Source organism: Artibeus jamaicensis, unplaced genomic scaffold (genome assembly GCF_021234435.1).
Source record: "Artibeus jamaicensis isolate MK-2021 breed Jamaican fruit bat unplaced genomic scaffold, CSHL_Jam_final contig_484, whole genome shotgun sequence".
NCBI lineage: Eukaryota > Metazoa > Chordata > Mammalia > Chiroptera > Phyllostomidae > Artibeus > Artibeus jamaicensis.
The window spans coordinates 131,438-144,679 of record NW_026521859.1 but is presented as its reverse complement, the minus strand read 5'-3'; the positions used below and the strand labels follow the sequence as shown (position 1 = coordinate 144,679).

At 35.4% G+C, this 13,242-nt stretch overlaps 1 protein-coding gene across 1 annotated transcript in view; it reads right to left on the bottom strand.

Moving 5' to 3' along the window:
• Window positions 1–13,242, bottom strand: part of COL21A1 (collagen type XXI alpha 1 chain) — a 172,840-nt gene that overhangs the window by 113,301 nt on the left and 46,297 nt on the right. The window contains exons 2-3 of the mRNA XM_053668361.1: window positions 6,975–7,100; window positions 2,773–3,324 (exon numbers count right to left, since the gene is read on the bottom strand). Coding sequence (XP_053524336.1) covers window positions 2,773–3,324; window positions 6,975–7,062 — 640 coding nt within the window. The 5' untranslated portion in view covers window positions 7,063–7,100. The remainder of the gene's footprint in view (window positions 1–2,772; window positions 3,325–6,974; window positions 7,101–13,242) is intronic.

The window sequence follows — 13,242 nt, the reverse complement described above, 5'->3', positions numbered from 1 at the left end:
GGAAATGGTAGGTCAGTGAAGATGAAATAATCCACATGGGAACAAGGATGTAAATAATATTTTGTTTGCTCTGGATCAACCATGCCAGAGCACAAAAGGAAACAGCATTACAAAATGGTAATTTTATATGCTGAGAACCTCAACATAGAAGTTAACTATTTGTCAAAAAAATGAAACTGTTGCCCTGGGTGGTGTGGCTCAATGGCTCAGTGGGTGAGCGCCAGCCTGCAAACCAAAGGGTCACCAGTTTGATTCTCAGTCAGGGCACATGTCTGGGTCATGGGCCAAGTCCCCAGTTGGGGGGCATACAAGAGGCAACCAATCAATGTTTCTCTCACACAATGATGTTTCTCTCCCTCTCTTACTCCCTCCCTTCTCCTCTCCCTTTCCTTCTAATTAAATAAAATCTTTAAAAAATAAAATAAAATTACTGCCCTGGCCAGTGTGAGAATCATCCCATAACCGAAAAGTTGAGGGTTTGGTCCCTAGTCCAGGTGCTTATGGAAGGCAAGCAATCCATACTTCTATCTCACATTGGTGTTTCTCTCTCCCCATTACTCTCTCCCTTCCTCTCTCTGTGAAAGCAATGAAAAAATGTCCTCAGGTAAGGATTTAAAAACTGAAATTATCAAATGATTCAAACATAAATTACATGGCTTGAGGTTGCTGCAATATAGCAATACATTAGTCAATTAATCAACCCAATATGGTATAAAAAGTCAAGTACAAAATGTCTATATATTCCATAAGTATGGTTTCAAAAACTACATGTTAAAAGATGGCTATTGTAAATATATATATGTAAACTAAATAGACAAAGACATTGCATTCTTTTTTAATATGATGAAGAACAATTTGGTAGGATTTCAAATTTGGTACTTTTTTTTTACAGATTGTATATTTAGCTATAAAAACTTACACTGCCTTTAAGCACAGCTACTCTTTACGTGTAGTTAGAATTTTTTAAATAGAATGAATTTCCCATAACATCTGTCTACAGAAAAAAAATCTATGAAGCAAATACTGAACAGACATATTTAATCAAATTTATACTTTAGGATAAAAATGGATGTTAAGTGAAATCTCATCATGAAAAGTCTATTTTAATAATGAAATATACAAATCTGTCCAGAAAAAGTCCAGCCATTATTAATATAATGAGAACAGTTTGAGCTACATCTATGTAGCCTGGCAGCCAAGAATAATAACTGGAACATGTGTGCACTAACAATGACGACTTCACTGTACTAGTCAGTGGGGGTGGTAGATGCCTTTGAGTGTGTGTGCGTGCTGTGTGGCTATACATTCAAAATGACTGAGTGAGTAGAGCGACGAATCTCCATCAAACTTTGTGTGCAACTTGAATGTTCCTCTGCAGAAACTATTCAGATGATTCAGAAGTCCAGAGCTACAGGCAACTGGTGACTGCAGCTTCACCACAACACATCTGCTCATGCATCATGTCTCATGCACAGATTTTTAACAAAATATCAAATCACCCAGGTAACTCAGCCCCCCTACAGCCCAGATTTGGTGCCCAGCAACTTCTGGCTTTTTCCCAAACTAAAATCACATTTGAAATGGAAGAGATTTCAGATTGTCAATGAAATTCAGGAAAATGGAAGGGGGCAGCAGATGGCAATTGGGAGAACTGTGTGAGGTCCCAAGGTGCCTCTGTAAAGTAGGCTATGGCATCACTGTCCTATATACAATATTTCTTGTATCTTGTATCTTCTTCAATAAATGTCTCTATTTTTTTATAAAACATGGCTGGATATTTTATTTACTGGGAAAACATCTTGCATGTATCCTCAAAACCAAAGATTTTATTGACAAAACATCAAAAATCTAAATCTCTCTTGCCTGTTCAAGATAACAAAAGTCAACGTGGTTTTACAGTTAGAGACTCATAAAAAGAACAACTGTGATGACTATTTATACTTGTTATAGGACCTTTTTAAAAGTTTGGTTAAAGAAAATGCTTAATTTCTTAAACAAATAATCTTAAAAACTTCAAAATATGTTTACCATATCTCCTAAACAAGTACTTTTAAAAATAGAGGAATTAACTTTTTCTAAGCCACAATCATTTATAAATTTTTCTATCAAATGTAAACCAAAATCACCTTTTGGAGTTTCTGATGGTAAACTGGAAAGAAAGTTTTTCTATTTTATATGAATATTATTTTTCTAGGTATGTGATACCTTAAATGCTCGTGATGCTAAAAATAAAAGATTCGCAAATTACTCTCCCCTCCAAGTAACCTGAATGTAAGCATGTTAATAGTTTGAAAATTATACACATAATATGTTATATAATAATATAAAATTGAGTATTAAATTATATGTATAACATTATCCTTACTTATACACATGAATAAACTCTCAGACAATCTGAACTGAAAAAAAAGGACTGAAATAAAAAAGGTGAAAAACTCATCAATAGAAATTATATCATATATTATTTGCATATGTTTTTATTCTTTATATATCTTCATTTTCTACCATCTCACAGTAGGCATGTTGTACCTGAAAACTAAAACAATTAGTATAACAAAATATTGTATTTTCCAACTATAAATTTTATAAGTAATTGTTTCTAGAAACAAAACATATCCAGAATAAATATAACACAAAACCTATGTTCACTTCAATTCTAACATGCTAAGTTATCTGACATTAAATATAACTCTCTATACCAGTGTGAAACAACAGGTTATGCTAAAATGTAAGAAAGTATAATTATTGTATACAAATTATACTAAGGCTTACCTTCACACAGTTTCTGCTTCATCACCTCCCTTATTCTGGATATCACAATGTAGTCTTCCACATAAAACACATAAGTAGATGAAGGCTTGTTGGCAATAGCTCGGAGTTCTGCATCTTCTGTTTCTGAACCAACGCCGATGGCAAATAATATTATTTTATTCTCTCTTGCAGCCTCTGCTGCATCTTTGACTTCGTCTTGGGATTTACCATCCGTAAGTACTACTGCTATCTTAGTGAGAAATCGTGAGGACTTGGCAAAAAGGTAATCGAGTGCAAACTGGATAGCCTTGCCAGTCCGTGTGTTTCCTCCTAAGTAGTGTATGGAGTCCATCGCTGCCATCAGCTTCTCTCCGGAATCATGGCTTCCAAGTGGAATCTCCAGTACAGGATAGTCGCTGTACTGCACCACTCCCACCTGAATAAACTTTGGTCCTATGTCAAAGTTTTTTGTGATATTGACAAGCCACTTTTTTACTATTTCGAAGTTTTCTGGGCCAACACTGTATGAACCATCTAAGATGAAAACTAAATCTGTTGGAGCAGTTCGACAACCTAAGTGAAAGAAAATATCATCAGAAAACATGTTACATAAAAAGCAAAAAGTAGAAAGTTTTAAATGCATGATTTTCTAATTAACCAGATGGACCAAATTCTTTCACAGTACCTTAGTATACCAAATCACTACAATGTATACTTTAAATATCATATAATTTACATGTCAATTATACCCCAATAAAGGTGAATTTTTTTAAAAGATCATGTAATTATTTATAGGAGCTTTATTAAGTAAGATACATTGTTTAGCTCATGAAAATTCTTTGTAAATGAGGGCTATTATTTTTGTTGATATTTTTAATTATCTTATTTTTATTTAATCTTTATTGTATTTTTCCATTATCATTTAGTCTCCTTATACCCCCCACCCTGACAACTACCACACTGTTGTCCATGTTCATGAATCCTGTTTCCATTTTGCTCAGTCCCTCCATCTCCGACCTCCCCTACCCCTCAGCTGTCATCTGCTCTCCATCTATGAGTCTGTCTCTGTTTTGCTTGTTAATTGAGTTTGTTAATTATCTTATTTTTAAAATTAATGATTCAGCTTAAAAAGTAGAGAATAAAATATTTATGTTGAACATAAAAGCTAGACATTTCTTGGTAGGTACAAGTATTACTTACCATAAAGCAGCATTTTATTCTATTTCCCCATGGAATAAATAAAAATAAATATAAAAATGCATGATTTTCAGCTATATATTAATACCACTGTTTTAAGCTATCAATGAAATATGTTTTATTTGATACTATCTGAAATATGTACAAATACATATAAGCCAATTAACAGGGAGAAAGAAATGAAAATAAACATTCTGCCAACTTCAGGATTCAAGCTGCCACTAAAAATTCATATTCTTTAATATAGTTGATAAAAGTGAAATGAACCAAGATCACCAAAGCCATCACTCTTGCACTACATGCAAAGCAAGTTTTTAAATGTCTGAACTCTCATCTTCAGTGAATAATGCGGTCAAACATTAGCTTGTGCTATGTGAATTCAAGGGCATAAAGGTATTTGTTTATCCATAAAGATTCTTGTTTCAAGATATCAGGAAACGGTGTGATCAGCACATCTTGTAGTTCTATTGGGTAAAAGACTAACTCTAGTGCAAATTATACCTAGACAAGTTCTAAGCACTTATACAAAGAAAAATAAAAAAACTTCACGCTCTTTTCCACAGCACACAACATGTCCCTAACTCTACTTCTTTCTTTCTTTTTCTTTTTTCCGTGTGTGTATGTGTGTGTGTGTGTGTGTGTGTGTGTGTGTGTATTGAATATCTACTCTATGTCTGATATCATGCTAGATACTGGCCTCAAAGATACATAAGATAACTCAAAAAGGTCATAGTCTAGTAAGACAGATAACTGGCTGGTTAGGGGAAGTACTAACCATTATGAAAACATTTAGGAGGCATTAGTAACCTACCTGTGGAAAGTCAAGCATAGTTGTGTGAGAAAGCCAACAGGCAACCTGAAATCTGAAAGGACAGCTTTGGCCAGGTGAAGAGAGGGACATTTTAATCAGAGGGAACAGTGCAAAGGTCCAGCGATGAGAGACAAACACAGCCAAAAAGACAAACTAATTTGTTTGGATAACTCCAATAGTTGAAATGGCCAACAGAGTGCAGAGAAAGGAACTCAAAACACCAAAAATACTATTCGTCACCCATCTGATAAGGATCACATACCCCTGAATTTGATGAGTTGGAAGAAAATGAGATGAGCCAAGGTAATATGTAGAAAATTTTAAGTCCTGTGTTTTACCCATATTAAGTGGTCTCCCTTAAGTTGTGATTAAATGCCCAATTTAAAGTTATAATAAGGGTGATTTATATTCTGTATATAATTTAAATAAGATCATAATTGCAAGGAATGGTATTAGAAAAAAATTATTTAGGGCAAGCAGTATTAGAATATTCGTACCTCCTTCGGAGTAAATCATTAATCAGTCTCTCTCTTTCCCTGTCTTCCACTTCCTCACTCTTCTCTCTATCCTTTTCTTTTTATCCAGCTTCTTATCTTTGCCTACTTACATATCTGAGATGATAATGACAAGGCTCACATGAAGAGTCTTCAATTTTACGGTTACCTCAAAGTACCCATCACGGTAACCAACAAAAATATTGTTGGTGAACATGTACATGTTGTCAGGTGTACATGTACATGTACATGTTCAGGTGAACATGTCACCTATTGTCAGGTGAACATGTACAACAGTCAATCTGTTACTAGAAGAAAAAAATCTCTGTCAAAACACAGATTGGATTTATCTCAAAAATGTAAGCGTGATTAAGATGTTACTGTTATGGTGCTCTGTGGCAGGTGCTAGTGCAGTGCAGAAGGGCGCTACTCCAACAACCTCTGCCATGGTGACCACTGCCAAAGTTCAGGGCAGGGACACCAGAATGGAATTTGGCCCAAAAGCAACTTTTCTAACCCAAGGGAATGCAGTTCTTCTGTTATTTTTGGACACTGGTCTGGGGTTATGGTTGGTTTTTTTTTTGGAGTTTTTGAAAGAATAAGAAGGTTGTGTTTGCAGAGCTCTTCAATGTTGCTCTTCCTAAATACTGTGAGACTTGCTATTGTCCGGACCTGCTAGTGTTTGTTTGATACTTGATTCTGTGGTTACCTATTACGGGCTTATTTTTGGCCCTTCCTACCCCTTTCCAGAGCCATGGAGCACATATTTCATACCTGTAAGTTTAGTCAAGACCATGGGTACAAAAGCAAATATTGCTGTTAATAAACACCAGACCAAGTACCACTCCAAGAGACCTGCTCCTTAGGGAAATGAATCACTGATGTCATAGAAAAGGAATGGACTAAAGATCAAAAGCATAGTTTAAATATTAGTTATAGCTCTAACAAGCTGTATGATACTAGGTATGCCTCTTAAATTTTGTGAATCTCTTTTCCCACTCAAAACACAGAGAAAAGAGTCTACCTTTTCATATTGGGGGGATTAAACTATAAAAGAGTTATGCAGATACTGTTTTAATAAATGTTAAGTCAAGTTAAATCAATGTGTCAAACCACCTGATTTAACTGTTATAGAAACTAAAATTAATTTGTAGTAGGGCCCTTGTAAGTTTTAAAATATGAAAATAAACAAACTCTTAAAAAGAAGTATTATATTTGTAACTGGTGGCCTGGGTAGCAGAACTACATTAATTTATCCTTCCTTCTCTAATGAAAGTCTTCCTACAGGCAGTCAGAATAGTCACCATTTACTGAGATGTCACTGTGCTAACCCATTTACATGCATTACCTCACTCACATTGCCTGCGTATCTCATTACCTCTATTAGATTACCTCCTGGGATGGTCCTGATAATCACCCCAGGAGGTAGATACTTTTTCTCTGTCTTCTTATCAGGAAGCTCCTAAATGGCTGACCTCGGTACCAGACTATTTATTCCAAAGCCTGATGGGTTAATGGAATAAACAATTTCCATTAAATTGTCTCAAAATTACCTCAGAGAAAAGCTTTTCTTCTCAGTTAATGAGTAACAAAGCAATTCATTCATTTTAGGAAATTACATCATCAAAGACACTAAGAATGGATGCTTAATAAGCTCTCCATACTTGTTTTCTACAATCAATGGGTTGATAACAAAAAGGGGCAATGCTGACAGTTCTTACTTGATCTTATTTCCCCATCCTCAGCTGATACAGAATTCTGAAGAAGCAGGACCAAAACTATCCAACGGAATGTAACATGGTGAGCCATGTTTCTGTTTTCCTTCTAATACTTTGGTTTTAGGATTCCTGAAAAAGACATGAAAAAGGAGAGTCAAATATATTAGAAAAATATAGACAAATGCCTATCTATTATAAGTTTAATTTTAAAATTTCCATATCGTTTCAGTACAGTTAATTGTTACTAAAATTAATTTGTGTATCTCAAATAGCCACATTATAAATATATTATGCAAGAAAACAATGAGTAGGAGCTGAAGAATACCATGAAAAGTCTTTTAATTCATAATTATCTTGAAAAATTATAAACTTCTGTAAAACTTTGAGCTCTGTCCAAAATACTTACTAGAATTCCTTTCACTATCTTCTCTAAAGCATTATCACATTTTTATTATTATCTCAATGGTAGCAAACATTCTTCTTTTAAATGTAGATTTGCACTTTTAAAACACTCAAAGGATATCTGGTAAAAAATATTTATATGATAAAGCTGAGTGATAGAGTTTAATTTTTTATTGGAATATAATTATAAACTTTAAGACATATTTCATTTGATTTATAAACACTGTGTTAATAACTTTAATACATCTTTTAAGTAAGTCCAAGGACTTCACTTCTGGTTACAATGTTGAAAGTTGCACGACTTTCACTCCCAACAATAATAACATGCCAGATTAATTATAAAACGATAGTGTTTTTAAACCCAGAAACAAGACAGGATTTAAAGAAACATAAATAAGCCAAATTCTAGTAGTTACTAATCCTTTTTAAGGTAGAAGATATTCAGAGCTGCTGTTATCCCTAGCAGAAAGAGAAGCCTCCTCAGGAAGAGGAATTTGCCAAAGCATTAAGGTAACAAATCAAAGCTGGGGAGACAAATTAGAATCCTGAGGGGCCCCAGCCACAGAACAAGTATGTCCCACCCAGTAATTCTTCCCCATGAATTTTGAATTCACAGAGGAGACAAGTAATACAAAGAAAGATGAGAACAATTTAAACAGCCTAGAGAGATCCCCTCATGGCCTCCCCATACACACACTATGCAGATACCCAGGGTCTATCTCAAATACAAATCCTTGAATTCTGGAAGGCTGAGAGAGAAGCAACAGAACTGAGAGAAGTCCCTCCGAGGCACTCTAGTCCTTTACCACAGTCGAGAGAGAGATCATGAAGAGCAGAACAAGAGAAAAACAGTATTTAGAAACACAAAAAGCTGAAAGCCACCCTGGCTGGTGTAGCTCAGTGGATTGAGCTTGGCCTGCGAATCAAACAACCACGGTTCAATTCCCAGTCAGGGCATGTGCCTGGGTTGCGGGCCAGTTGCCAGCAGAGGACTCATGAGAGGCAACCATACCTTCATATTTCTCTCCCTCTCTCCTTCCCTTCCCCTCTAAAGATAAATAAGATTTTTTTAAATCTTAAAAAAAAACAAACCTGAAAGCCATACTGAAAAACTGAAAGAAATCTCCCAAGGGTATCACAAAATATAAGAAGCAGCAACAAAATCTGATTACTGATCAGGAGAAAATACTCAGTATAAGTAGATCCAGAGATGATCTAAATGTCGGACATATCAAACAAGGTTTATAAAAGAGCTATAATAAATTTGTTAAAAGATCTAATAAAGAAGATAGACAACAATGTGCAAGAATATGAAAAATTTTAGAAAGAAATGGAAACTAAAAAAAGATACAAACTGAAAAGCTTACAATAAAAAATATATATATCGAAAAAAATTTAGGCAATGAGCTTAACCAACTACATGTAAGGAGAAAATCAGTAAACTCAAAGATTAAGTCAATAATGGAAATTATTACAAATGAAACCCAGAGCAAGGGAGAGGATGGTAATAAAAGGAGCAAGCGTCTGAAGTATATGGGAAAATATCAAGTAATCTTGATTTAGCGGTCAAGTAATTAGCTTTTGAGATGGAAAGCAGAAAGTGAATGAAGAGATATTTGAAAATACAATGGCCAAAATTTTTCCAAATTGGCAAAGATTACAAACAATCAGATCAAAAAGTTCAACAAAGTCCAATGAGATATAAAGTAAGTCACACTTAGGTATGTCATATTTAGTTGAAAGTAAGAATAAAAGAGAAAAATCTTTAAAGTAGTCAAAGAAAAAAGACACATTACAGAGGAACAATAATAAGAATTTTAGATAGAAACTTCATAGTAACAAAATTGGCAACATATCAGGAAGACATAAAAATCTTAAATATGTAAATATATTATAATAAGGCTTCTGAATTATGAAGAAAAAAATTTAAGCTAAAAAAGGAAAAGACAAATTCAAGTCATAATGTGAGATTTCAACACCTTTTCAGCAACTATTGAATTAGACATAAAAAATCAGTAATAGTACAAATATTTTGAAAAACAGCTACTTCCCACCTAGTTCACATACAAAGAACACTGCACCTAACAACAGCAGAATATACATTCTTTTGTAATACATATAAAATAGTCACCAAAATAGATTCTATGCTGGAGAAAAAGCAGCCTCGAATTCCAAACAACTGAGATTACACGGTTTATGTTCTTTGACCAAAATGATATTAAATTAAAAAGAAAAGGAACAATGTCCTAAAATACTTGAAAATTTATCAATATACTTCTAAAATCCATAAGTTAAAAAGAAAAAAAGATTACTAAAGTTTTGTAGTGTAATTTGAAATCAGGGAGTGTATACCTCCAGCTGTGTTCTTCTTTCTCAATATTGTTTTAGCTATTTGGGGTCTCTTGTGGCTCCGTTATCAATTTTAGGATAATTTCTTGTATTCTGTACAAAATGTCATTGGTATTTTGACAGGGATTGCACTGAATCTGTAGATTGCTTTGGGTACTATGGACACTTTAATGATACTGTAACAGGGTGTAGCCAAGGAGGGGCCCAAATGGGGATTTGTAATGGGGTCTAGAACTCACAGTGTCCAAAAAATATTAAAATATAGGATGTCCTCATCCCCACAAGCCTGAACTGAGAAATGGGACACATGGAGCAGGGCCATTGAGAGCTGTTTTGCATAGCAACAGTTTTGTGGCTAACTTCCAGCCTGGTCATTTAACATATCTAAAACTTTTAACTGGTTTCATGGATATGTTAAATAGCTGTGGCCATGCTTTCAGCCAGGGAGATGGGAGTGAGTTCAAATCAGGATGGAACTGGGAGGCAACTACCCCTGGTTACAGTGCCTGCGTGAGAGAATAGAAGGAAAGCTGAGGCCCACACAACTTTAGAGTAAGTGGGGACCACACGGCTTTGGGGTGCTCCCTTTTGCCATGTGGCTTAGGAAGCAGGAGAAACCTTGATGAGACAAAAGGGGTGAAAGGACTCTTGCTGGTGGGCCATGGGAAGGTGCCACATGGTTTTAGATTAACTGGCGATTGTGGCGGGAACACAGCTGATTGTACCAGAAGCAAGGGGCTGCCTGAGCCACAAATTTCTACTTCTTTTCCTGAGACATGGTAACCCAGACTGGGCAGAGGGAGAAGGAAGGACTGTGTATTTGTGGGTACTCTAAAGGACTTTAGTATTTTAATAAAGGCACTAAGTCATTACTCAATCTATGTAACTTTTTGAATAATTTATTTTCTTTTCACCAATCTCTGGCATTGAAAGATGTCTTTTCCTGGCAGTGGGCAAGGTGAATCTAGTACTGGGGGGAATCCCAGAGCACAAGGGGGGTGGTCCATTCAGTAACAGTATATTGTTCACCACCACCCTGGGTCTGTTCTGTAACTATATTAATCCTTCTAATCCATGAAAATGGTAAATCCTTCTATTCATTTGTGTTATTTTCAGTTTCTTTCATCAATGTCTTACAGTTTTCAGAGTACAGGTCTTTCATTTCCTGGGTATTTTATTCTTTTTGATGCAATTTTAAATAGAATTTTCTTAATTTTGTATTGGGAACTGTTCTGCCTGGTTTCAGAAGCTGCAACCTCCGCATGGCTAAGGCTAAGTGAGAGACCTTCGGACCATAAGCCACTAAGGAGACAAAGCTCATCTCCCTGGTAGGGGCGCTGCCTCTGCTCCTTTTACTTCACCCTGCTGGGCCCCCAGTGAATGGTCAGTTAGCCAATCACAGGTAAGATTCCTCACAGGGATAACCTAAGACAGGCACAATTGTGGGGGAGCCCCAGGGAAGGACTTGTGGGGGATATAGCAAAGGGGGGTGAAGGACCCTTGCCCCTCAGCTCCGACACAGCCTGAGTCCCCTTTCTGCCTGTAGGAAGTCTCCTAATCTCTTGGCTGCCTTACTGCCCCTGCCAGACTTATGCCTGAAACAATGATAGAGGTATGGCCCTGTGCTTAAAAGGGCAGGTTCCCTGGGGTAATCAGACCTAAGGGAAAATACATAAAATTCTGTGAAACCTGCTTTACTAAGAATGTCCTCAATTAAATAATAAGGGTCCAAGCAGGAAATGAGTTTATTTCCCCCAGAGTTTTGTAGCCCTTTAGCTAATAGACCCTGACTCAGAATAAGCTCTCGTAGCTATTTGTATATTATCTATTATTTGATCCTTACTGCCTAACAATGATTAATGAGCTTTACCTGTACTCCTGTGCAAAATGAACCCAGTAAAAGCCCATTGAGGAAAAGGCTCTGTGCCCTTCTCATTTGAGAGATTGGCCACCTTTCCTCCCCAAGCAGATCATGTCTTGGTAGACTCATTCTCATCCATGGTGACTGGGGGGGGGGCTGTGGATGGAGCCCCCACAATTTTGCTTTCTGATAGTTTAATAGTATATAGAAATGCAACAGATTTCTGTATCAACTATTCTATATTAATTTTGTAATCTACACTTTACTAAACTCATTTACTAGTTCTAGAAGTTTTTTGGTGGAGTCTTTAATAATTAAACCAGTATGGTAGTGGCACAAAAACAGACATAGACCATGGAACAAAAAAGAGAGTCCACAAATAAACCCATACATATGGTCAATTAATTTTGATAATGGGGCAAGCATATACAATGTAAGAAATGACAGATTCTCCAATAAATGGTGTTAGGAAAACTGAACAGATTTATGCAAAAAAATTAATCTGGATGACATTCTTACACCATATGCAAAAAATAAACTCAAAATAGATTAGAGATTTAAATATAGAATCTAAAATCATAAAACTCCTAGGGGAAAAAAACATAGGCAATAAACTCTTTGACACTGATCTTAGTAGTATTTTTCTGGATATGTTCCTCTAGGAAATAGCAAAGAAAGCAAAAATAAACAAATGGAATTATGTCAAACTAAAAAGGTTTTGTACAGCAAAAGAAACCATGAATAAAACAAAAGAACAACCTACTGAGAGAAGATATTTGCAAATAATATATCCAATGGGGCGTAATATCTAAAATATATAAAGAATTCATACATCTCAACATCAAAAAAACCCAAACATTCTAATTAAAAAACATGGGCAGAAGACTTTCATAGGCATTTCTTCAAAGAAAATATACAGATGGCCAACAGACATATGAAAAGATGTTCAACAATCACTAGTCATCAGGAAAATGCAAATCACAACCACAATGAGATATTGCCTCACACTTGTTAGAATGGCTATTATTAACAAATGACAAGTACTGGCATGGATGGAAGTTCCTCAAAATATAAAAAAATAAAACTACCATATGGCCTTGCAATTCCACTTCTGGGTATATATCCAGAGAAAATGAAAATAGTAATTCAAAGAAATATATGCAGCCCAATGTTCACTGCAGCATTATTTACAGTAGCCAAGATATAAAAGCAACCCAAGTGTCCATCAACAGCTGAGTGAATAGAGACAATCTGGGATATATACCGAATGGAATATTACTCAGCAATAATAAAAAATAAAATCTTGCCATTTGTGATGTATGGATGGACCTAAAGAGTATTAAGTGAAATAGATCAAATGGAGAAACACAAATACTATAGTATTTCATTTATACAGGAAATATAGTAAAATAAAATAAACAAAATAGACAGACTCGTGGATACAGAATACAAACTGATGTTTTGGGTAGTGGGGAGGATACATGGAAAATGTGAAGGGGAATAAGAGGTACAAACTTCTACTTATAAAATACATAAGTAATGGAGAACTAACATACAGCACAGGGAACATAGCCCACAATATTACAATAACTTTGTACAGTGACGGGTTGTTACTAAACTTATCATGTTGATCACATTGTAAAGTATATAAGTCTTGAA